Source organism: Ceratina calcarata, unplaced genomic scaffold (assembly GCF_001652005.2).
Source record: "Ceratina calcarata isolate Rehan_Ccalc_2016 unplaced genomic scaffold, ASM165200v1 scaffold546.2, whole genome shotgun sequence".
NCBI lineage: Eukaryota > Metazoa > Arthropoda > Insecta > Hymenoptera > Apidae > Ceratina > Ceratina calcarata.
The window spans coordinates 244,390-266,727 of NW_017176634.1; the positions used below are offsets into that span (position 1 = coordinate 244,390).

Genomic DNA, 22,338 nt, shown 5'->3' on the forward strand with positions numbered 1-22,338 from the left:
ACTTTCTCCAGTTACTCGTGACGGTCATTTCCTTGTGTAAAAACCGTATCGATCTCCATTCAAGAATCTTAAAACGCGTAAAATGTAATTTACGTAAACGGATTATCATTTAGTTGCTAGATCTCTCGACGTGACGTTTCCCGTTGGGGAATACCCAGCCGCGAAAGTTGATTACCTTCTGCGCATTTGATCTTCGGCTACTTTGGACAATAGATTCGTTCCTTTCTGCAAAGAAGAGTACATTGTGCCTGAAGCCAAGGAGTATGTCTGCCTCCTCTAGAGTTCAATGTCAAGACGCCACGCATCGTCGTGTAACCTGCTTCTAACCAGGGTCGATGAATCACCGAATAACGTCCCATCTTATTCATTGTATGCTTATACAACAACGGATTGCAGCCCGTCTTGACCCACAACACCTTTACACGAAATGGTTTTATCTTCTACTTAGCAAACCATCTCCAAGTTTTTGCTCATAGCCCATTGGAAATGTGCTTTCATAGAACAGAATTTGTGGCTCACAAATTTGCTACGTCTGGGTATTCCGTTTGTGCTGTTATTAACACGTCCACTGTAATATTTCTCTATATTTAACGCGCCTCTACTGCTAACAGTGTAACCAGTTGTTCAGTTAATTACATCCTCGTACTCAAGAGAGTATGCTACTTCCTTAATGTTTTTATTTTTTAAGTGTACTCTAACAATATGATGCAAAATACGTACTGTATTAAATATTTTTTAATATTGTTCTCTCTATAAAAATTATATTCTAGATTATTCTTAAAATCATGACTGTGTTTGTTGCGACGCTAAATCTTCTAAGAATATACGTACAATGTAATCACTGAACGTATCCTACTAGAGGTATGAGCAATTGAATCATTCATGCAATCGGTTGGGAATCATTCAATTAATATACGTAATATCGATTATCTTATGATTTATCGTATAATCCTATGATTGCACTCTAGGATCTACTCGACCATTTGACATTTCTTGGAGATTCAATGACGTGTGTTAAATGTACGTGGTATATTCCAACAACAATACGTAATCAGACGATGCAGTGAGATTTTGAAATTGTGTAATGATAGAAACGTCTTGTAATCTTTTTTCAAATTTAGAAATGTGAATAGTCATTGATAACGAGTGAGAACGATGAAGAGCAGGATTCTATAAAGAGCAGACACAAGACAAAGCGGTTCGACGACAACAATAATGAATAAAAGGCGAGAGTCCAAGCGAGCACTGGCAAGCACTCATCGTTAAAGAGACTGAAGCCATAAACGAAAATGTATGAAAAGGGAAACGCCGGAAATCGAGGAGGTGTGCGTTAACGCAGCCGTGAATGGAAACGGGCTGAAAAAAAGCGACGGGAAGAATCGAACGAGTAACGTAAAAAATGAAAACTTCGGATGCGGTGAACCGCAGATCGATTGAAAGCTTGGGAAACTCGTGAATGTTAACGATGAAAGCACTATCAATAAAGCACGGTCCAACGATCTAACGAAAATAATGATGAAAACTTGAGATGAAAAATGAAGTAAGATATATAACAATTTTTGAAGCGCACAACAATTTTTAAGATATTACGCAATAATATTTTACATAAAATTAGTATACAGAATTTATAATACACTTCAGCTAAGATTGCTGTAATTTCATTGACAAAACTGTTTTGTATTTATCAGATCGAGTTCTGTTTCTGGATAATCCCATTTCTTTTCGCGCGTACGATTCACCACGTGATTGTAACTCCATTCGTCGAAGAGTATTACGTGAGTGGACACACGACGAATATCAATAAGGAGTTTAAGGTCGTTCATACTTATTAAAAAAGGGCGGAGTGCGGTCGCGCTCGAGTCAGAACGGTTTCAGAGATGGCCAAGAGCATTTTTCGTGCCGCTGCACCTCTCTTGTGTGTCGTGACAATCGCGTGGGCAGGTAAAGAATGAATAAAAATAAAAGAATTCTTCGTTTAAAATCTGTGCAGTGTGTTTTTGCCTTCAACGACTTTCTTATTCATACTGTATTCAGTTTAATCTGATAAAAAATGAAATGCATTTTGTGATTTTTATATTCTCTTCGGAGAAAATAATTATAAAAGTGTAATTATGTGTCATATATTATAGGTGATCGCGCTCTTCTCGGAGGGGAAGACGAACGACGATGGAACACGCCACCGGAATTGATACCTGAACAATTTATGAAGACTAACGACGTGAAGAACGAGCGATCCTTGACGATTCCGATCACCACAAGTATTAATGTGAACGCGGGAAGCAATGCGCATTCTTTAGGGTTTCAAGTTGGTCCCGAAGGCATTAGCTATTCTGAAAGCAATAGCTTCAATCGACCATTGTCTCAATCGAACGGGTATGTACGTTTCCACGATGAACGAGATAGAATTTAACAATTACTATGATACTTCCATGACTAATGGCATTCAACGTCGATCGCGTCGACATTGCGTTGAATGACTAACATAACATTAACAGCAACTGTAGAGAATAACCAATTATTGTACGCTTTAAACGTGCAAATTTTCTTTATAGACTTGTCACATTTAATTAACACGTTTTAAGTAAACATATTTCAGTTGCGAGCTTATGACATATTAATAATGTAATTTACATGAATGATAAATGTCAATAAAATTCCTAATACAACGTGTCTCTTGTATAATAAGACAGGCAAAATATAACTCTTGTCATCAGATTTTATAAAAATATAAATCCGTTGTTTAATAAGCACCTAACGGGAAAACAACGTGCATATTCGTTTTCAGAGTTTCGCAAAGCCAATCGGTGTCATTCTCCGCGGGATTAACGGGGATAGCCGGTGCTGTATCCGAAGCTAGCAGTCAACATCATCCTATATATGGTAATCAAGGGAATGCCAATAATCAAGCGCTCGGTTTTGGCATCGCAGCTGCTTCTTCGTCTGGAACCGTCCAAAATGGACATGTGGCTACCTCCGCTGCGTCTTCTGTCGGTTCAGTACATTCCTCGGCTTCGTCAGGCTCCTCTCAGGGTATGAACATCAGGTTTCCGGACCAGAGTCACAACCGTCCAATTTGGACTAACATTCGCCCGAATCACAACAATAATGGTAAGTTGGCAAAAATAATGTGCCTCATTAGCATTTGTAAAAAAGTAATAGAATGAAATGTTTCTTTGGTGTCAGTTATTGCAAAATAATTAATACTATTGGTTTATAAGTATATAAATACGTTGAACTATTTAATATTGGTAGTAGATAGAACTTTTTATCGATAGTTATGACGAACTTGGAGATGTCCAATAAATGATCAGCCACAATTTTTTTTTTGTAGGTCACCAACCCACGCGTATGCCGAAATTAGACATCGAGGTGAAACCGCACCGTGAACCAAATCGTAAACCGATAATGTTAGTTGTTTCGGCACCCGGTCCAAGATGGGAAACGAGACAACCGAAAATTGAGATACATAAATGGCATCCTACTTACAGAATGTATTACGACGATGAACAAAGATAAAGATGTTACAAGAATAAATGTAATTTTAATTATTGTGATTGTTTTTTTATTTGATGATGTTCCGTGAAATAAAGATAGCCTGTTCATTCAGAGTTTTTATTCGTTACTCTATTAAAACTTGATTCATTCATCTTTGTACGTTGTTTCAAGTTACGAAGGAGTATAAATGTCTTATCACTGAATCAAAAATTAATCATGAATAAAATATTTTGTATTTCCCAATCGTTCATCATTATTGATTTATACCACTTCGATACGTTTCCTAGAATTACTAGATCGTTACTTCAGATAAGTATGAAAGATTACTGAGCTACGTACAGCACAATTTCAACAAGGTCGTTTAAATAAGAATGAAAAAGGCCAATTTCTTACACATTACATATGAGCATGAAATTGATCATAATTAAGAATTATAAGGCGATGGACGATGACTCTCTTTGCTTTCTTGTCACCTTGAATAAATTCCGAATCTGTGATAAGTAGGTGAAGGGGAACGAAAATTTCGAAGGTCAAATCGCGATCTTGAACTCATCGTCAGTGCGACATCTCAAGAATTATTGATGATTGCGTTGCAATTTTTAGCTTAGGAGAACTCTATTTTGACGACTATCGTAGATTTCACTGCCAGGTATATTATCGAAGCACGATAACCGCGACAAAAAAAGGCAGCGCTCTCTAATGCCGACAACGTGTTTAGCAAAATTCAAATATACTTAATCTGCATTTAAAAATTATTCATATATAATATATAGTCTTAGTACGAAATTTATATCCGAAAAAAAGAATTAGGGAACAATTGCAATCATCTATAACTATGTAATAAAAAATTAAAAATATTGCAATACTTCTTTTTAATATACAATATATTTATCTAAAATGGCATCATATTTCTTCAGTTCTTTTTAAACGTAGTGAACATCAAGGCGAGAACACCGTTCCTGTAAGTCCTCTTTCTGTCAATAAAAGTCACATCACTGATACTAGAAATTGGACTGCGTAAAAATATGATCACTATAAACAAGGAACGTAACGTACAACATGTAAATCAAGAAATGACAGAAAGTATATGTTTACCAGTTGAATTCAAGGCTGTAACATTGACTCAGGATTATTCATTGTAAAAGAGGAACTCGTAAAGCAGATATACTTAAGAAATAGTAAGAAAGAAATTTTAGCTACATATTAACAATACTTTATATTATTTTTAATACAATCGTTAATAATTAATTTAATTAAGCATATTTTGAATTATAAGCTAATTATATGTTGTCAAAAAGATAGTATAAGCTATGAACCAATAAATCATTATTAAAAATGATTTGCATAGAAGAGTTTATTAAATCTTTTGATTAATTGAATTTAACAATCTCCTCATTCATCGGTGTTTAGTCTGTGTTTATACAAAGCAAGATGATTTACCTGTTATTCAAGAACAAACTGGCTTTCCTAGTGATAACATTTAGATATATTTCCGGAATCTACAAGAATAGAGAGTGACGCACTGATGAATGTAGAAAGAGAAAAATAATAATAGCTTGTCTGATTCGACTTACTGTTTATCCAGTCATCAAGAAGTGTTTAGAAACCTGTCAGGTTTGAGTTTGACGGTCTTACAAGTATTTCATGACGAGGAATAACGTGTTTAAAAAAATTTGTGCAAAACATTAAAGGAATAAGATTCAGAACATAATGAAATGTAGTTTTCCTTTAAATTCAGCTACTCCGTCATCTAATATAACTATGCTGGTTTTGAGAAATCCCCGGTCGTAGGTAAAACGTCTAATCTACCATCTCTAATTGCATATCGGTATAATATCAGTGCCGGTAAACAATTAAACTACTAAACTCCTCTCCAAGTTCCACGAACCTCAATTCCGGAAATGAACAAGCGTTTCGTTCTTCTCTGTATCACATTTAACAAAATTAGTCAGAAAGGTAAACAGAGATCGATGTCTACCAACAGTAGAAAATCACTTCGTCATACGCTGCTTTAATAATTCTATCTATAGTATTTCATTTAATACTTGGCAATTCATCATTTTTAAATTTCTCATGTTTAACAACTTAATGCGCTATGATAATACATTTAATTGCACGAGGGACGGGTCTGTTCACGGTTGCCTGTGAGAAAGGAGCATATTGAAGATTAATTATTTGAAACTGATTATACCGCTTATTATCCATAGATTTGCTCTTTTAATTGAACGAATGCATTATATCCACATGTATTTTTAACTGCCCACCGTACGTAAGCGATTGATTTATGGGACATACGGAAAAGTACGAATGCGGGGTATCACCGGAAAAATACAAATTAAACGCCTATAATTAGTTGAGTCATAGTCAATTCATAAGGCAATTATTGTTTCGATTGTAAAATGACGTAAATCGCAATTGTTGTTACTCAAGTAAATTTATCCTACAACTTTAAAATCTTCAAATATCTTTGAGAAGTACTACTCCATGGGAGCAAATCTAATTAGGATTGCAGGATGGATGCAATATGTAATCGAGTTCATGCGATTAAAGTGTGTAAACTCATCCTGTTGTTTTCCACAAACATTTACCCCTTTCAATTATGATTTTTACCGAGAAATGTGCTCATCGAATTCCATGCTATTTATAGATCGAATCTGCCTTCTATAGGCCAAGGTCACAAGAGATTAAGATTCCGAAACAATCAACAGGAAGTACACAATGCCTAGTTAGATCATTTTTAAGTCCGCAGGTTTTGTACGGATCACACGAACCAGTGATCTCACTATTTTGCTTAGAAATCATCGTAAATTATCGACCCGGTTGGTTTCATACAAGGATTAAATTAAACCGCAGTGTACGCATATTACTTACTTACATACGCGGACAATTTTCCTGGTATGTCTAATTATCTCTCTCTCTATATCATCAGATAAAATCGAATTGCATCGTTAAAAGCCTATGAGAGGGAAAGGAATATCTTTATCAACAGGATGTAACGCAAATATTCTCCTTATGCTGGTATATATTGATTGCTAATAGACGTTTTTCGTTTTAATTTATACATTTATAGAACACTACGATTTTTACAAAATTAATTCAGTACGAACTTCACATTTCATCCGATTCTATATGTTGTTCTATCTACTGTCTCATAAAAATTATCAAATCGTTCATACACTTTCTAAGAAATGTATAATGAATAATTTTAATCACTTACATAAAATTCAGTTTTCATTTGTACATAAAAATCACGGGTCAATGTTAATGACGGAGTTAGACAAACAGGATCATGACACTTTACAAGTTGATGTGTTATTATATGTTTTACATTTGTATACTAATCAAATATGAATCTTGAAATGTTTGTTGTATGCAAGGTACGTTAAGTTACTTGTAGGAGATCATCCTACATTGATAGCGTTTCAATTCGCAGAACACGTCCTGGGACAACGTCGATGCGATTGTGTACTTAATTATGGTTACTATGCGTCATACGAATAGAATCATCTCGTACACACAACGAATTTCTAATTAAATTAATTAAAACCATTGTTTGATCGATTTGGAATTTCCCTTAATTGTCGTTTAATCGTAAGGATACGTACCTCGACCTTGAGTAACGTAATGGCTAATTCAACGAAGGATGCTGTTGAAAATACAAATATTGTAGATACCTGTAGCTGCAAAATAACCCATAATTTTATTTGTTCTATATACGAAAGTTTAAATGTCATATTATTATCCAACCTGTATATATTGTTACCTCTAACACAAGGGGGAAAAAAGTAACACGAATGCATTTCCTTAAATTTTATTAAACAACAATATTAAAGAAATAAAAGTTCACTTCGCTGAAGATTGATTTACAAACGTGACAGACTACTGAGAAATATTATTTATCAACTTTTTACGACATAAAATGCTTGTTTTATCAAATATTGCACGTTCACTGAGGTCAAGCATAGTATATGAACGAACCAAATCACGTTATTCAATACTGTCAAACTGATAGCCAATTTTTTAATTTCATCATTAATCTGTTTGATTGATAATAAAAACGTACGACGCACAGAGTCCAACAGGGTGCTTCTAGGAATTGCCCTACGTCACATATTGCGCGTGCTGTCGATTTCGATGCGTGCTGCTTTCTCATTCAACACAAGTTGCACTCGGTTCGATTCATCGTCTGGCGACGAAAATATTATAATCAGTCGTTAAACACTGACGAAGGTTGAGAGGCTTGTGGACGAAAAAATAAGAATGTTACAGTGCGCATAGACAGGCGGGACTGGGATTCCCGCGGAAAAACCAAAACTGCTAAATTGTAATGGTAGTAAGCAAACACGGTAACGGAAGAAGAGCGGAGAGGTGGCTCATCGCTTCGGTCGTGTGTAATGTTACATAATTAGTCTGGAATAGTGTATAAAGATCGATGGCTATAAAAGCAGTAAGATGAAAGAACCGATGCACAGTGCGACCTGAGAGTTCCAAGCTCTTCACGATGGCTCGCGATATAAAGTGGGGTCTCTGCGCCCTGCTCCTACTTGTGTTTGTCACTGCCCTTTCGGCAGCACCAGCTACAGGTAAGACTAAAGGATCTCTTATTAAGTTTCATATTTATTTTCCTTTTGATTTTAATTCTGTATACTACTTCATTTCATTTTATTCATTTTCCATCCTGCATATACATCGCTTTGCCCTAATGTATATACAATTCAACCGAATTTCTTAATTACTGCAATTAAACGTCATAAATACTTGTATGAAAATTTCATTAGTTACTTCAACTTCTGTTTTATATTTATCTTATTTATATTATGACTGCCTTTTAATACCCACATTTCGTGTACCAGCAGCCTGTGATAATTAACCGTTTGTGATTAATTTTAAGAAGTGACCAAAGCGGTAAATGATGCGGAGGACACGACTCTACCGACTGAAATGAAGCCTCCTCCAGCGCCGGAGGGGCTTCCAGGATCAGAAAAAGAGGACCACCAGTACATGGTCTTCGTCATAAATCTTTTCGGTTTGAAAAATGCCAGCGGCGAGACCTCCGACGAAATATTCGAGAACAACGTCATTAACAAAGTCCCAGAATTATCAGGTAAATAATTGAAAAGTAACTTCGCTTACTATTTTCGAATCACTTCCTTACTTAACTAATTGATACAGGACCATTGGCAACTGTGCTGTTAATCGTCGAGGTCGACGACGATGACGAGGAGACCGATGCACCGGTAGACCTTGACGTGGTTGCTGATGACTTACAGAACAGCGAAGGTATCAATGTTGAGAAGATAGCCCACGCTGGCGAAACGAAAGTGCTCCGAGTGAAGCTCGACAAGGAAGATGTTGAAGGCCTGTCACCCAAATACGAAAAGATCAAGAAGTCACGCAGCAAGAGAACGCCGTGCCTTAAGTGTGCTCTGCTGATGTTGAAGGGCGGTGGTAACGGTCTTGGAGGCTTTGGAGGAGGATACGGAGGTGGCGGTGGATTCGGAGATGGCGGATACAAAGGTTTAAGTGGCGGCGGTTGCGGAGGAGGCGGATGTGGAGGAGGATATCCTGGCGGAGGTGGCTACGGAGGAGGAGGATATTCTGGCGGAGGTGGCTACGGAGGAGGAGGATATCCTGGCGGCGGAGGTGGCTACGGAGGAGGAGGATATCCTGGCGGCGGTGGCGGAGGATATCCTGGAGGTATGTAAAGTGCAATCTGACAATTGATTTCTTGTTTCATCTTCAATATGACACAGGAATTAATCCCATTGGTATTTATTATTTAATAAGGGTATCAAAAATATTTCTATGATATTTTAACTCGGAGCTTACTAACAACTAATAGTAGTATAATAATATAAGCAATTATTTCAAATTAGTAAGTTAAGTAATTAAACTGATAACATATTTTTAACTATAGTTTAAGAACTTATTACGTAATCATTTATCGCAGTTGCAACACTAATGCCTCAGTTTTCTTGGCATAATTAATATTACGCTCTAATCAAATTATGGACTAGAAATACCATATCAAATTGCCTCTGAGCTGTTATTAATCTGCGTTTAACGAATGCGCTTCCGCTTCTAATCCTAACCATTTTTATAGGGTATCAGCAAGTACAACCTGTTGTTGTTATACCTATTACAGGTGGACATGGTGGATACCCTAGCGGCGGCGGTGGCGGCTGCAGTACGTGGTAAGTTTTTAAATCGACAAGTTACATTTACTTCAGTGAAGCAATCCGGAATCCATTATATACATTCTCTCTCCATAAATATTTGACGAATCTTTCAGAAACATTTAAAATATTCTAAACAACTGATATCTTATCGTCATATTTCAGTGGCGGTGGCGGCGGCGGCGGAAAGTCATACGCTTCAGCATCAGCGCAAGCGCAAGCGGGTTCCCAATCGTGGTATGTACACGCAGATAAAATCTTACTTACTGGTTCATTCAACACTTTGCACATCGTCACTGTAAAACAATTTTCTATTTCCACAGGGGAAAATAATGAAGAAAGTAGCAGTTAAGAACTTCGACACACTATATGCTGCCTGCGACGTCCATGAACAAAACAATTTTTTAATGTAACTCTTTAAAACGTGAAACGCGTGATTACGTTAATCTGTTACGATATCAACATTCGTCATCTCGATCGCCGATCTATTGTAACATGCATCTCAGACCGCCTAAATAAATTAAGAAAACAGTAAAAACGGGTTTGGTTTTAATAAAAGCTCGGCACTCATCGCGTTATGTATTCGTACGTGAACGATTTCCAGGAAATAATCGCGGGTTCCATCCGTGATTGATGTCCATCGTTAAAAGGGGAGAAGCGCAACGCGTTAACGAGCTTCGTTTCGCATGCCGTGTGCATTGCCCAGTCGGCTTTAATGCGCCTCCGTTTATTCATTTCAACTAGGCATCTTCGAGGTACCTATGTTTATGATAATAAGATAATCGATCACATGTATCGTAAAATTGTTGATTCGTACCAACGGCCTTGAAATACTCCTGCCACGTAGAAATCATACTAAATAATGCAATGGATGCAGAGCGACAGATTAACTGGATAGTACTTAAACAGAAAGTTAGTTCTCCTTATCATACGACATCGAAATATATATAAAGCGAGTATTACTTGTTTATCATTAGTTTAATCTACGACGCATCGAGAGACTACTTTATAATTAGTACAACGATATGTGCAATCAACAGTAATTGCTTGATTGAATGTTTTTGCAAAACACTTACGTCTTATGTTAAAAAAACATTTTAAAACAATACTGCGCTTTCAGAGCGTCGAGAATATAAGGAATCAGTCGTATATTTAAGAAAACAATTAAAGAGAATATCGCTGCTAATTTACTTTTCATTTATTATTAAAATTCTTTTCAATTTCACGATTTAAATCGTACGTTCGTATTAAATTAATGTAATCAAGGAGTTTAAAGATACACGTTCATAGATTATAGCGATCTATAAACGAATGAAATCGACAGCTACGTGTTCGGAAATGTACACGCGATACTTGCACGTCGATAATTAATGTTACGGCCAAAGTAAAACAGACGCGTATAATTGTGTACATCAAACACTGATAGATAGCATGATTCAATTTCATGTAATAGTCGGAAAGAACGGGTTTGCCGTTTGCCGGGCTTATGGTTTGCGCGCGACTGTGTACACGTACATACGTACATACATATACGTAGCCGTGCGTGCATACATACGTGGGTCTCGCAAGTAGCAAGTCCATGCTGTAATTATGGCGCGAGTTGGGTGAACATAACGGTAAAGTTTCGATTCTTTTCTCTATTTTTCCTGGCCTGTCAGGAGAGAATGAGTACGCGCGCGCGTGCGGAACGAATTCCGCGCCGAAATGGAGTCAAACCTCTGTCACTATTCAGGCGATAGTCGATTAGCTGTCGCCGATCCAATTGCGCGCACACTATCGAATCCTTTCGCACTAGCAATTAAAAATGTACAGTTACTGCAGGAGTTCGTCGAACTTAAAAATAGCACCATGAGAAACAGATATTTTTACTCTGAGAATGATCAACTTTCATATTTAATGTAATCAAGTGAATTATTTATTTCGAACATCAAACGAGATACGAGCACTTTATAAAAATACATTTAATTAACTGTAAAAAGATCAGTGGGAGTCTCGAGTGAGGCGAAGTGAAAATGTGGGTCTGCAGGTCGTTGAATACCCCGTGACTTCCATCAAAGTCTCAATCGTGAGTAGCGCTTCGCCAATCTTCTTCTTCATCATCTTCTTCTTCGTGATTTGCGAGTATTTTCCGGTCGTTGACCGTCGCCGACGGCAAACGGCCCTCGAGGTCTTCTGGACGAGCCGCGTGCGTCGAGGAAAAACTGGGCGAACCGGGGCGGACCGCAAAAACTTACGACGACCAGCGAAATAATCAGACCTCCTCGGTTTCTCCTTCGATTTCTTCGGGAACAACCTACCGTGTATCAAAATTCTGTACGGGTCACTGTATGCAAAAGTTTCCATACTTTTCAGCGCATGTATATATACAAAGCGTATAATCCGAATAGGATATATCTTTAATTTACTAATTACTTATTTACTGAGCGTGATGTGAGGCTTTCATTAAGAAGAAGAGAAATGGCTTTTCACCAGTACACTTTATACTTTCATTGTTATACAACAATAGCTTGCGCGATTAATGGATCTGGTTAATAATTTGGGCCTTAGAACACGCGTATCGAGTTCGTTCTGGTATTTACTCACTGCACTATCAAGTTGATAAGCTTGATCGCTTGTAAGATTGATTAATTGATTTTCGTCAAGTAAGTGGCTCATAAAGCGTGCCGAACGAGAACGTTACTGGCCTAATTCGCACAGCCGTTATTTGAAATAAATCTTCTCCTGTCACTAATCACATACTATTACATGCTAAAAATTCGAGTCCGATAAATCTTAAACAAGTTATAATCATAGTACGTACAACTACGACGTGTAACTTTCATTTTATTAGATTTAATCGCGATGTATCATCAATTTTTTCTAACATTTTACTTATTTGATTAATACGCAGTTATTAACAGCGAGGCAGTATTCGTATGAAATAACAGTATTCATGCGTTAAGTCGTTATCGGCGCATATCAAAACAGACTCCACGGTTCGGTCTTAATCTATTATGCAAAGTGATTTATACGTCTGTCGACGGACTTTCAGTGTCTTCCATGTAACACAGACATCAGCAATCTGAATGGTAAAACGGCGTCCCTGCACGCTGCCGTTATTTTGAAAAAGCATTGACAATAATTGCATCCGCGATAAGACCAGCGAGTTGTGCAAAGCGAAATATCGTTAGATCGGCGACGACGGTTTTTACCTAGCGTCTATTTTCCCTTCATCCGGTTGCGAACCGGGGTGGACTTAGGTTCGTTGGTGATTACGGAACGACAAGGCTTTAATTTAATCCTCAGCAGCTTTTTTAGGCTCGTAAACGAAACCGGTTGCATCCAGTTGGAATATACATAGAAAACTCGAACCGCTAGAACTGTGCGGCGATCGCGTAAAGGTGTCCCGCGAAAAATCGCATTCTTCGTTGCAAAATTATTGTTACATTTAATTTACATTCGTAGACAAAGTTTCGAACTTCACCGACATTATTTATTTTTCTGACAACTTTTTCGGTCTCCTCTGATTAATTCATGATAAGTGATATTACATATAATGGATAGTTGCTATTTAAAGTGGCATTCATATGAAACTGGTTTCTAAAGTTAAATTGAATCACTCTTCTTAAGCACGACTTCAATCCACTTTTTGCCAGAAATTGATACCAAAAGTGTTGATGTGGAAGACCTAGTAAACCAGAATGTGAACTGTGTCAATAGGCGAGATTATGCGTGCGTCCACATCCGGTGATACATAGTCACTTACACCCTTCTTCGACATGTACAAAGCGGAAAAGGGGACATCGATCGATGATGATATATGTTGCACGAGCTAACCGGTAGTCACGAGCAGCAAAATGGAAAGTGACGCAACTTTTCCAACGCGAATTTCTTATCTCTTCGGATCATTTGAATTGGTAAGGTATTTTATAAACATCGCTTAAGGAACTTCAATTCATTTAAATTTGTATGTTAGTCCAAATGAAATGAAACACACTTCCGTATTTACAGTAAACCAATATAAAAAAATTATACGAAGTAGCTAAAGTAATAAAATCATGCGATATTTCAAAATCTTCTTGAAAAGGAATTATGATTACAATACGAATAATTCATTAGTCTCTTGCAGTCATTTTTAAACTGTGTAATACTCAATTTTTCCATTTAAATTTACACTGACAATGTACCGCGAAATTGATTGGCAAATGGAAGATAAGCACGTAGGTGACGCAATTTCAACGTTTACAGGATATTGTCACGCACGTCCCGTCGTTCGAGGTAACAGTTCAAGTTGTACCTGTACCTGGCATGCTTGTAACGCAATGAAAAGAGCTTATTTAAGAACGCGTGAGTCTTGCACACTGCGTACTGGTCCTGACCTTTCGTTCGGGATACATCATTGCCCCCAGGCTTGTTCGACATAATAAAGCAACATCGATGCAGGAATAATAAAAACGATTTATTCAACAAGACGGCTGGAGACGAAAACGCAACACAGCTAACGGTAACTCACGAGTCAGTACACTTGTTAAGTAAATCTAACTACCCTAGAATTCTTCTGAAACGAGAAAGGACGTGTCTTGCTTGTATTTCAGTACTTTATACCATCCGCAAATTGAACATGCTTTTCCAAGCTCAATATTCTATCACAAATGATTAAGTGATTAAGTACACGTTTTCATAAATGTTATATGATTCGAAACAGGATTGTGATTCATAAAACGCCTATTAATTTCATAAACGAGCTTCGTCGATTACGATTTATCAATCTCTATCATACGTCGATCAAACCCGGCCTTCGATCTGTGTGATTTACACACTGTGTGTCGAGCCTCGAATCGGATTCACTTGAACGATCAGGAAGAGGATTCAAGGTCGAAGATCTCTGGCAATCTCGCGGGGTACGATTACCTGTGCGAAGAGAACGAATCCGTTTTTAAAAGTAGGCCGTTTCGCGAGTAAATCGAGCATAGCAATATCAATTTAGAAACAATGTGAAACATCCATTTTTTGCTTCGTCTAGTTGAGCAAGATACTTATGATACAAAACTTAATTTATAAAATCAAATGCAATCATTCACTTTTCATGTATTACTGAATTATTTTGATCTTTTTAGGCAGAAATAAATACAGTTTAAATCTTTAATTGTGACCATGATCTCTGTTTACTACATACCTGTTTAAGTATTGTATACGTTTGTACAATTGAAATAAATCTTGAAATGGTTAATTATTTTCGTAAACCGAACATGCAGTAATGTTAATCCTTCCTTGAACGAAACGAAATTCTCGCAGCAGGCTGAAAAGCGAAGCGGCTAAATTACAGAGCTCGTCTCTATACCCCTGGATTTCCGAGAAAACAGCGAGAGCCAGAGGTATCCTAATAGGCATCGTCTCGATTGCCGAAAGTAAAGGAAGATTTGACTTTTTGCTCCGATATTAACGGAACGGCGTTAACCCCGAGGGGCCTCGGCGTGGTCAGAGAGACCGAAAGGGTAGAGGGGACCGTAACATATAAAGGAGAGAGCCCCGTGCTCCAGGGGCTCAGTACCGTTCAAAGATGCAGCCAGCTGAGATGATGCGTGGTACCAGGGCCGTCTACAATCTTGTGTTACTGATATCAATCTCAGTCGCTTATGTCCGTGAGTAATAAGGAATTTTTGAAATTCCCGCGTGGACAATCTGTGCATATAAAAGTCCGCGACTGTGATTTACGTAAAAATTCCGATAAGTGTCGAGACAAAACTGTGGAAACGTTTATTTCAAATCGTTCGTCCTTGTGTCTTCTAAGGAATATCTGTGACTGATAATGATTAATAGAAATCATGACGGAAGTGTAGAAATGAAATAGTTAATTAATAATGCCAGTTGCCTTGAAATTGCGTTAAAACATGTGCGTTGAATATTCAAAATCGAATATTCTGTCTAGTAAAATAAAAGTGAAAAATTAATTACAGAATAACGTGAAGCTCTCACATTTTAAGAAGAGATATCTTACGCTGAAACACGTTCGAGATTACGTGCACATTCTTTCCCTTTAATTACTAATATCCATCGTTTATCTTGAATGCCTCATTAGATTTTAATCGACAAATCGATTTATAATTATTACCACGAAAGGCTGTCATCGTATTATGATCATAAATCCTTCTTAACAATAAATCCGTAATTTCGTTTAGTTAATAATACATACACGTAATTTAATTCGATTTTAAACGTATCACAAACTTCTTTTAGATTCGTACCCGCTTCAAATATTACCTAGCATCCCGGGATACATTCCGGTTTACATAAGATATGGTGATCAGCCTCTGGAGGAAATAAATCCTGCGTTAGCCGAAGCGTTTCACGAAGGAGGCTCTTCTAAGGTAAATTACTTTATTATATCTGATAATATTACGGATGATCCGCATTATCCAAGTCCTATGAATCAGCAAGACACTTTATTAGACTATAAAATCCATGTAGCATCGCAATTCTTCGCCAACAAATCAAAATGAATCATTTTCAGCGTTAACGTCTCGCTATTAATTTTTATTTTGAAGAATGTCCGTCGTTTCGTAATCGAAAGATTTACACATAAATTGTTCTTAAGTTTCAAAACCTGTTCCTTTGATGATTATTACAGAGCCTCAACTTAGATAAAATTCCTAATGCTCCTGGCATCAGTCCTGAAGAAGACGAAGCGAGCAAATATAATGTTTACGCTATAGACGTTAGACAGGCGAACAATCGTTTCGTTGACAAAGGAGAGGATAAAAAATCGACTGCGAAGGCTGCAGGAATAAAAGCAGCGGAGCCACCTGCGAGCAGCAACAAAGGAAGACGTCGACAAAAACTCAGGCGAAAGAAACCGAGCCCTGTAGTTAAAGTATGAACTGCATTCATTTTATATTTTCTCGTGAAACTGTAAAATAACATCTGCGAACGAATGAAAAAAGAAACGACACGAGTGCTTCTCGAATTTCTAACACTTTTGTCATTAAAAATGGGTATTACTTCACGTTAGCGACATGCGCATTGCCGATCTGAAGAAGCATCATCGGCATACTCATTGCTTCGATATACTGTATATTTTCACCTGACACCTGCGTAAACGGCTAATCTGAGGGAGAAATCGGTGACTCATTAATTGCTTATTCCTTCCACTCGTCGTATTATAATGAATTAATAGACATAAATTAATACCCCGGGCGATAATTTTGCGCTTAAGATAATCGAATTCATGAATAGCTGAGGAAAGAAAACGGAATAAAAATTCATTCAGTTTAATCGTTAAACCCTTTCAACGTGAATCGCACGTATACACTAACGTTCTTTACTTTTCTGTTAAAACGTAAAAAGTTTAATAAAAAAGGCGTTTTCAATAAAAAATTTTACAGGAGTGATAATCATAGAATTTTATTTTTGAGGTCAGTCCATTAACTGAAGAGAAAAAGGAAGAACTCGAAAACTATCATATCGAAGCTACTGAAGACATAAAAAGTCTAAACGAGATGCTCGAATCGAAGAAAGAATCACAGTTGAGTAAATCGCGCCACGAGAGCGAAGAAAGTGATAATGAGGAAAATTCTGAGCCGACCAAAGTCGATCAAATTATCTTTGAAGACTCTGATTTTCATTTAGGAACAAACAGTAAGAGCTCCTCAGTATCTCTAGACGAAGAAGTGCCTACGAAGCAACAAGCGCCATTGGACTTTTTATCTAACGTTCATAAAATCACTCCTTCACCGGAAATATCAATGGAATTAGGAAAGGAACGTACAGAGAAAGAGCCATTAAAAGAAAAATCTAATTAAAGGGAATAACATTCATAGTGAGAATTATTTATATTGATATCAGTAGTCTAGAATTTTGTGATACAACTTAAGATGAATTTAAGATTTTTATGTTAAGTATTCAAAATTGAATAACATTGTATATTGCATTATCGTTCTACAAAAATTACAGCATACATGAAACTTGTTACGCTTGAGTAAAATATATCGAGGACAGGATATGAAATAAAATGGAACTGTAAACTGTTTTACTCTGAACATATTTTTTAAACACATTGAAATTAAATCGTTAAAACTTTATTAGATTATAGACAATGTTTCTTTCGTTACAAAGAGTTTTCGGTATATTCTTCAGGGAACCAAAGATAGTGAATTCAAACTTATCACTGGGTATTTGAACTTTCCACCAATACGAATGCATGTTTGATAATTTCTTATCGATTTCCTTCCGCCTGATCGACTTCTCGTTTCGTAGAAACATCATTTTCTATGTCTATTCTGTATCCATTATCGATTACGTTTAAAATCAGCGTAACTGGTATTGCTTTAAGTCTGTTACCTTTGGGCAATTTTGGTGTCAGTTTTATATTTTGCAATCTGTGTTGGTCAATTTTTATATCGAGATATGATCGTCGATCTTGAAGAAATCTTTCGCTCGACAGGATGAAAGTATTATTTCCAAATGTACAAGCGAAAGCTGGTAAATTCTGCTGGACATCTGGTATATAAACATCTCGGATTCCTCGACAGTGAACATTCGGTGATTTCATCTGTATTTCCGACGAGTTCTGGTTGTCTTCATTCCGTTTACCAAAATTAGAATGGACTTCTTCTTTGTCTCTTCTTTCTTCGTTGATTTTCGAATTTCCAGTCTCCTTAGATACTCCATCGAAGATATTCGACTTGAAACTACGATCCATCGCAGTTTCGTTATCTAAAGTAGCGACTTGAACTTTAGCAATTTTCGACAAAGAGAAGATCAAACATAATTCTCTGCTTTCATACGGGCACAGTTTATTTTCACTTAATGTTGCAGGTTGCTTCTTAGAATTATAGTCTATCACTCTTTCACTTAAGCGTTCACTCCTGCTTGCGTTATTAGTGAGATTTTCATTCCCATATCGGTGTCGAGTCTTCGATGCACTATTCATAGTATCAGTTCGATCAATATTACTTTCGATGGCCTTGTTATCACCGAATGAAGCAAAGTTTGATATTAGAATCATAAACAATAATTTCCGGAACATTTTTGCGATGTTGTGGGACTGTTGTTCTTTTTTCCTTCACGTAACTTGGAACGAAGAGAAGCAGCCCCTGGCACGTCAGACACTGACCGCACCGGAAAAAACAATGTGAACGCGAAACCAAGCAAGGTGCACGGGGACTGAAGATTGGACCGTTGCGTATACCGGTTTCATTTCGTGTGCGCTGACCTTATCTCCTGTGTGGACATTGTTCGAATACCACAGAGTTCCAATCTTTTGAAGAATCTGGGCTTGACTTTGGCCCCGATTTCCAGCAAGGGATGTTTCACCGTCGGCAATAATTTCGTTCTATGTGTAGAAATAATTGTATAGACTTTGGATAAAAAAATATATTTTGACAAATAAATTATGACAAATATTCTTTATTTTTTAAGTAATAGGATATATACTTCTCTATTTTTTAGCAAGAATGTTCACACTGTTTCACACACATTTATTAGAAAAATATAAACATTACATATTATTTGTACATCAAATTTAAGTACAGGAGCTTTATAAATATAGACTCCAAATCAGGATAATGAATGAGTTATTTCATATTAGAAATATTAAAGACAATAAAACTTGTCGACCTTGAATCTTATATTGTAAAATGTGTCACTTAATTATTAAAAATTTGTCATTGGTGTACGTAATAAATAAATTGGCATATAAATCGTAGCTATACACCAGATATAAAAGATTTTGGACATACATATATTAAATACAGATATCTTAGTGTTAGTAAATCACGAACATACTCACGAAAGTAGCAAATTTTCTTAAATTAATCAATGTTATATATTTTCATAATTTTAAGATCAAACGATTCTCATTTCTCAATTTCAAATCTTTACCACATCAGCGCACGCGTACATTCCTAACACTACCCAACCTGTCTGATTGTGAGAGTAGTCTTACAATCGATGTGATGTCAACATAACGTGTGTGTAAACTGTAAGGCGTGCTTTTTAAATCGGACATATTAAAAGACATGTGCATATTTTATTGTTATTTCTACATCGGTGGCGTTATGCTCTAATTTTACTTTATTATTGAGTAAGAAACACAATTATCTCGAAATAATTTGTCGATTTGTATAATCGCGATTCCATTTTTAAATTATTCCAACAATATTTCTGCTGACGAGTACGAATAAAATTAAATTTGCTAAACTAATTAGTGTCTAAAATCGTAACAGAAATCGAGAATAAACATTAGCCGAAGTGTATCTAACCTTAAAATTCACTGATATTTCTTTGTTATCTCAGCTATTGGTATAAAAGTGTGAGAGGAACCGAAATAATGGCTGGCCAGCAACATCCATTTCCATCTGGATTTCCAAGTGTCCAACAATCTGCAATGAGGACACAATTTGGAGGAGGCCAAATGGTGTCTGGCTTAATGGCTCAACAACAAGGTATCACATATGTTCTTTCAAGATGCTAACTGTAGATTGATTAAACGTTTATAAAACGAAGTAATATCAAGACACTAATTTTTAATAGGTATGGTGGGTCAACAACAATTTGGAGTTGGTGTAGGAGTCGGAGTTGGAGTAGGTGGAGTAGGCACAAATACTATGGGGATGCCAAGTGCTCAACAAGTATTGGCACAACAGCAACAACAACAGTCAGTTGCGATGCAACAACAAGTACAGCAGATGCAGCAGCAACAATTGCAGTTGCAACAGCAGCAGCAAGCAGGAATGGTGCAACAGAACAATCAAACGAGTAACCAAGCTACAACACCACAAACTCCTGTGCCACCAACACAACCACCATCTCAACAACAGCAGCAACAGAACAAAGAATTTAATACTGCTAGCCTGTGCAGATTTGGTCAAGAAACCGTGCAAGACATTGTCAGCCGCACTTTAGAAGTTTTCCAAACATTGAGAGTCCTTCAGCCTCCTAATGGTACTTACAACCTTAATAATTAGCCATTCCCTTTTTATTTTTAATTAAATTACGAATTACAATTTCAGGTATGGCACAAGGAGCAAGTTTAGCTAACGAAAAGAAGAATAAAGTACAAGACCAACTAAGGACACTCAAGTTACTATTTAGACGTTTAAGACTGATTTATGAGAAATGCAATGAAAATTGCCAGCTTCAGGGTATGGAATATACGCACATAGAAAGTCTGATTCCTTTAAAAGAGGAGTGGGACATGAAATCTGATGAGAAAAAGACATCCGAAGCTTACAGACTTGCTTGTGAAGAAAGTAAAGAAATTATGGAGGTGAGTGTAGATTTTAAATAGTTCATCATCATGGAGGTATGTGTAGATTTTAAAAAATTCAGCATTAAAATACTATACTATTTTTCAGCAAGTGGTACTAAAGAATAGGCATCTAAAGGAAATCATCGATCATTTGAGACGCATCATCTCAGAAATAAATACGATGTTGAATATGCGTAGATCTTAATTGAAAAATGTACATAAATATTTATATAAGTTATTAAGACACGTTTGAAAATAAATATATTCTTTCCTATTTAATGTCACTACCACTTACCTCTGCTCCGACGATTTATTGTGTCGCATTAATATCGTTCACAGTCAAGTGAATAATATCACTCGTTCTTAGAATAGCTTCTGGAATTATGCCTAATGGTGTTTCCAAATTTCGTACGTAGACCTCCAAACAGTCGACGTCGCATCCTCGAAATTCCGCCGAAACTCGTGTATTTTCATACAGATGAAAGTCTGCTTGCTTCCCTGTAACAATTTATAATAACGTGAGATAGTTCATATATAATTGCTACTTTTACTATCAGATATATGTGTTTCAACAAATGTACTGAGAGAATTTTTAATTAACATTTCAATTCGAAATTGTATCTCATATTCGCGCATGGAGTTAAATATTTCTGAAACCAGCGCCAGGTTTGATTAACTTAATTGCATTAAATTATCATCTAACGTTATTAAGATAAACAATTTATGTACTGAATTCCTTAATTATTCTCAAAGTAAGTGTGAAGCTACTCGTATAGAGAATGATAGACGACAAAAGGAATAGGTTCTAAAAAGAAAATTTCCTACCAACGATTCCCGTAATTACACGTAGAAATCGTTCACGCAAAAATGCACGTGCTTCTTGTTTCTCAGGGGTCGCGAAATCTTCGGTAACGTTATTTTCATTCAATTGTACGTTGTCCTCAACAGTAGCCGTCATTTTATCAGAATATTTGTTGACATGAAAAAACACGCTTTCCTTCTACAGCGGAAGCGTAACGGCACTGTGTATAGATAGAGCGTCGCTGACAAGCCCGGCAAATTTGAAAACTGAAATGCAGCATTACATTTCTATGCATAATTCAAAACGAATCTTATTAGAATTAAATAAACGTTCTTATTCGAATAATTAGGACACTGGCAATTGGATTTAATTAAAATTTCTATGCTGATACGTGTATTGAAATCTAGGAGAATCACACGTTTGGCAAACATAATAGAAACCCACATAGCCTAATGAGGAAGCTTAGATTGACGCAATTAACATATTTTCGACGATATCTAAAAAACACACTTTCACGTGACAGAATATGAGGGCGACCCGCAGGCTTTGAATTTTTTCAAGTAGCTCTCTCAGTTTCTCTTCATTATTGTTCTGAGCATTGTGCAGCAACAATGAATTTCTTCGCTTTCGTGCTCTTA

General features: G+C 36.6%; 6 protein-coding genes across 10 annotated transcripts; 4 read left to right on the forward strand and 2 right to left on the reverse strand.

Moving 5' to 3' along the window:
• The first annotated feature begins 29 nt into the window (after positions 1-29).
• Positions 30-3,608, forward strand: LOC108628874 (uncharacterized). 2 transcript variants are annotated; one of them, XM_026816793.1, is made up of 6 exons: positions 30-1,020; positions 1,122-1,540; positions 1,689-1,941; positions 2,130-2,373; positions 2,786-3,108; positions 3,332-3,608. In XM_026816793.1, the coding sequence occupies exons 3-6, from the start codon at positions 1,878-1,880 to the stop codon at positions 3,514-3,516; spliced, it is 816 nt and encodes a 271-aa protein (XP_026672594.1). In that variant the 5' UTR covers positions 30-1,020; positions 1,122-1,540; positions 1,689-1,877; the 3' UTR covers positions 3,517-3,608. The 2 variants fall into 2 exon arrangements, with proteins under 2 accessions (XP_026672594.1, XP_017886572.1); XM_018031083.2 differs by having other exon boundaries at positions 30-1,540.
• Positions 3,609-7,942: 4,334 nt separating this feature from the next.
• Positions 7,943-10,861, forward strand: LOC108628895 (keratin, type I cytoskeletal 9). Of its 2 annotated transcripts, none has more exons than XM_018031123.2 (6): positions 7,943-8,078; positions 8,387-8,599; positions 8,668-9,192; positions 9,599-9,689; positions 9,837-9,908; positions 9,995-10,861. In XM_018031123.2, the coding sequence occupies exons 1-6, from the start codon at positions 7,997-7,999 to the stop codon at positions 10,002-10,004; spliced, it is 993 nt and encodes a 330-aa protein (XP_017886612.1). In that variant the 5' UTR covers positions 7,943-7,996; the 3' UTR covers positions 10,005-10,861. The 2 variants fall into 2 exon arrangements, with proteins under 2 accessions (XP_017886612.1, XP_017886613.1); XM_018031124.2 differs by having other exon boundaries at positions 9,641-9,689.
• A 1,017-nt stretch (positions 10,862-11,878) lies between these two features.
• On the reverse strand, positions 11,879-22,235 carry LOC108628865 (gem-associated protein 7). Of its 2 annotated transcripts, XM_026816799.1 has the most exons (4): positions 22,145-22,235; positions 21,724-21,966; positions 21,194-21,396; positions 11,879-11,964 (listed from the first exon to the last, which is right to left on the reverse strand). In XM_026816799.1, exons 2-3 carry the CDS (start codon positions 21,854-21,856, stop codon positions 21,209-21,211), a joined length of 321 nt encoding a protein of 106 aa, XP_026672600.1. In that variant the 5' UTR covers positions 21,857-21,966; positions 22,145-22,235; the 3' UTR covers positions 11,879-11,964; positions 21,194-21,208. The 2 variants fall into 2 exon arrangements, with proteins under 2 accessions (XP_026672600.1, XP_026672599.1); XM_026816798.1 differs by lacking the exons at positions 11,879-11,964; positions 22,145-22,235 and adding an exon at positions 19,658-20,029.
• Positions 15,183-17,676, forward strand: LOC108628872 (uncharacterized). 2 transcript variants are annotated; one of them, XM_018031081.2, is made up of 5 exons: positions 15,183-15,292; positions 15,888-16,018; positions 16,279-16,521; positions 17,063-17,172; positions 17,277-17,383. In XM_018031081.2, the coding sequence occupies exons 1-5, from the start codon at positions 15,211-15,213 to the stop codon at positions 17,287-17,289; spliced, it is 579 nt and encodes a 192-aa protein (XP_017886570.1). In that variant the 5' UTR covers positions 15,183-15,210; the 3' UTR covers positions 17,290-17,383. The 2 variants fall into 2 exon arrangements, with proteins under 2 accessions (XP_017886570.1, XP_017886569.1); XM_018031080.2 differs by having other exon boundaries at positions 17,063-17,676.
• Positions 17,710-19,534, reverse strand: LOC108628873 (uncharacterized). The gene has a single exon (XM_018031082.2). It carries the CDS (start codon positions 18,673-18,675, stop codon positions 17,863-17,865), a length of 813 nt encoding a protein of 270 aa, XP_017886571.1. The 5' UTR covers positions 18,676-19,534; the 3' UTR covers positions 17,710-17,862.
• LOC108628871 (mediator of RNA polymerase II transcription subunit 30) lies at positions 19,640-21,183 on the forward strand. Its single transcript, XM_018031079.2, has 5 exons — positions 19,640-19,731; positions 19,944-20,092; positions 20,181-20,591; positions 20,660-20,916; positions 21,005-21,183. The coding sequence occupies exons 2-5, from the start codon at positions 19,978-19,980 to the stop codon at positions 21,101-21,103; spliced, it is 882 nt and encodes a 293-aa protein (XP_017886568.1). The 5' UTR covers positions 19,640-19,731; positions 19,944-19,977; the 3' UTR covers positions 21,104-21,183.
• Positions 22,236-22,338: the final 103 nt, after the last annotated feature.

What these genes read in the sequence shown, in the direction of transcription:
- LOC108628895 (XM_018031123.2), top strand. Translation starts at nt 7,997, where the DNA reads ATGGCTCGCGATATAAAGTGGGGTCTCTGCGCCCTGCTCCTACTTGTG. An exon ending in TTCGGCAGCACCAGCTACAG is followed by an intron (nt 8,079 to 8,386) that starts GTAAGACTAAAG and finishes ATTAATTTTAAG; the next exon opens with AAGTGACCAAAGCGGTAAAT. An exon ending in CAAAGTCCCAGAATTATCAG is followed by an intron (nt 8,600 to 8,667) that starts GTAAATAATTGA and finishes TAATTGATACAG; the next exon opens with GACCATTGGCAACTGTGCTG.
- LOC108628872 (XM_018031080.2), top strand. Translation starts at nt 15,211, where the DNA reads ATGCAGCCAGCTGAGATGATGCGTGGTACCAGGGCCGTCTACAATCTT. An exon ending in AATCTCAGTCGCTTATGTCC is followed by an intron (nt 15,293 to 15,887) that starts GTGAGTAATAAG and finishes AACTTCTTTTAG; the next exon opens with ATTCGTACCCGCTTCAAATA. An exon ending in AACCGAGCCCTGTAGTTAAA is followed by an intron (nt 16,522 to 17,062) that starts GTATGAACTGCA and finishes TTTATTTTTGAG; the next exon opens with GTCAGTCCATTAACTGAAGA.
- LOC108628873 (XM_018031082.2), bottom strand. Translation starts at nt 18,675, where the DNA reads ATGTTCCGGAAATTATTGTTTATGATTCTAATATCAAACTTTGCTTCA.
- LOC108628865 (XM_026816799.1), bottom strand. Translation starts at nt 21,856, where the DNA reads ATGACGGCTACTGTTGAGGACAACGTACAATTGAATGAAAATAACGTT. An exon ending in TGTAATTACGGGAATCGTTG is followed by an intron (nt 21,397 to 21,723) that starts GTAGGAAATTTT and finishes AAATTGTTACAG; the next exon opens with GGAAGCAAGCAGACTTTCAT.
- LOC108628874 (XM_018031083.2), top strand. Translation starts at nt 1,878, where the DNA reads ATGGCCAAGAGCATTTTTCGTGCCGCTGCACCTCTCTTGTGTGTCGTG. An exon ending in CCATTGTCTCAATCGAACGG is followed by an intron (nt 2,374 to 2,785) that starts GTATGTACGTTT and finishes ATTCGTTTTCAG; the next exon opens with AGTTTCGCAAAGCCAATCGG. An exon ending in CCCGAATCACAACAATAATG is followed by an intron (nt 3,109 to 3,331) that starts GTAAGTTGGCAA and finishes TTTTTTTTGTAG; the next exon opens with GTCACCAACCCACGCGTATG.
- LOC108628871 (XM_018031079.2), top strand. Translation starts at nt 19,978, where the DNA reads ATGGCTGGCCAGCAACATCCATTTCCATCTGGATTTCCAAGTGTCCAA. An exon ending in AGTCCTTCAGCCTCCTAATG is followed by an intron (nt 20,592 to 20,659) that starts GTACTTACAACC and finishes TTACAATTTCAG; the next exon opens with GTATGGCACAAGGAGCAAGT. An exon ending in AAAGTAAAGAAATTATGGAG is followed by an intron (nt 20,917 to 21,004) that starts GTGAGTGTAGAT and finishes ACTATTTTTCAG; the next exon opens with CAAGTGGTACTAAAGAATAG.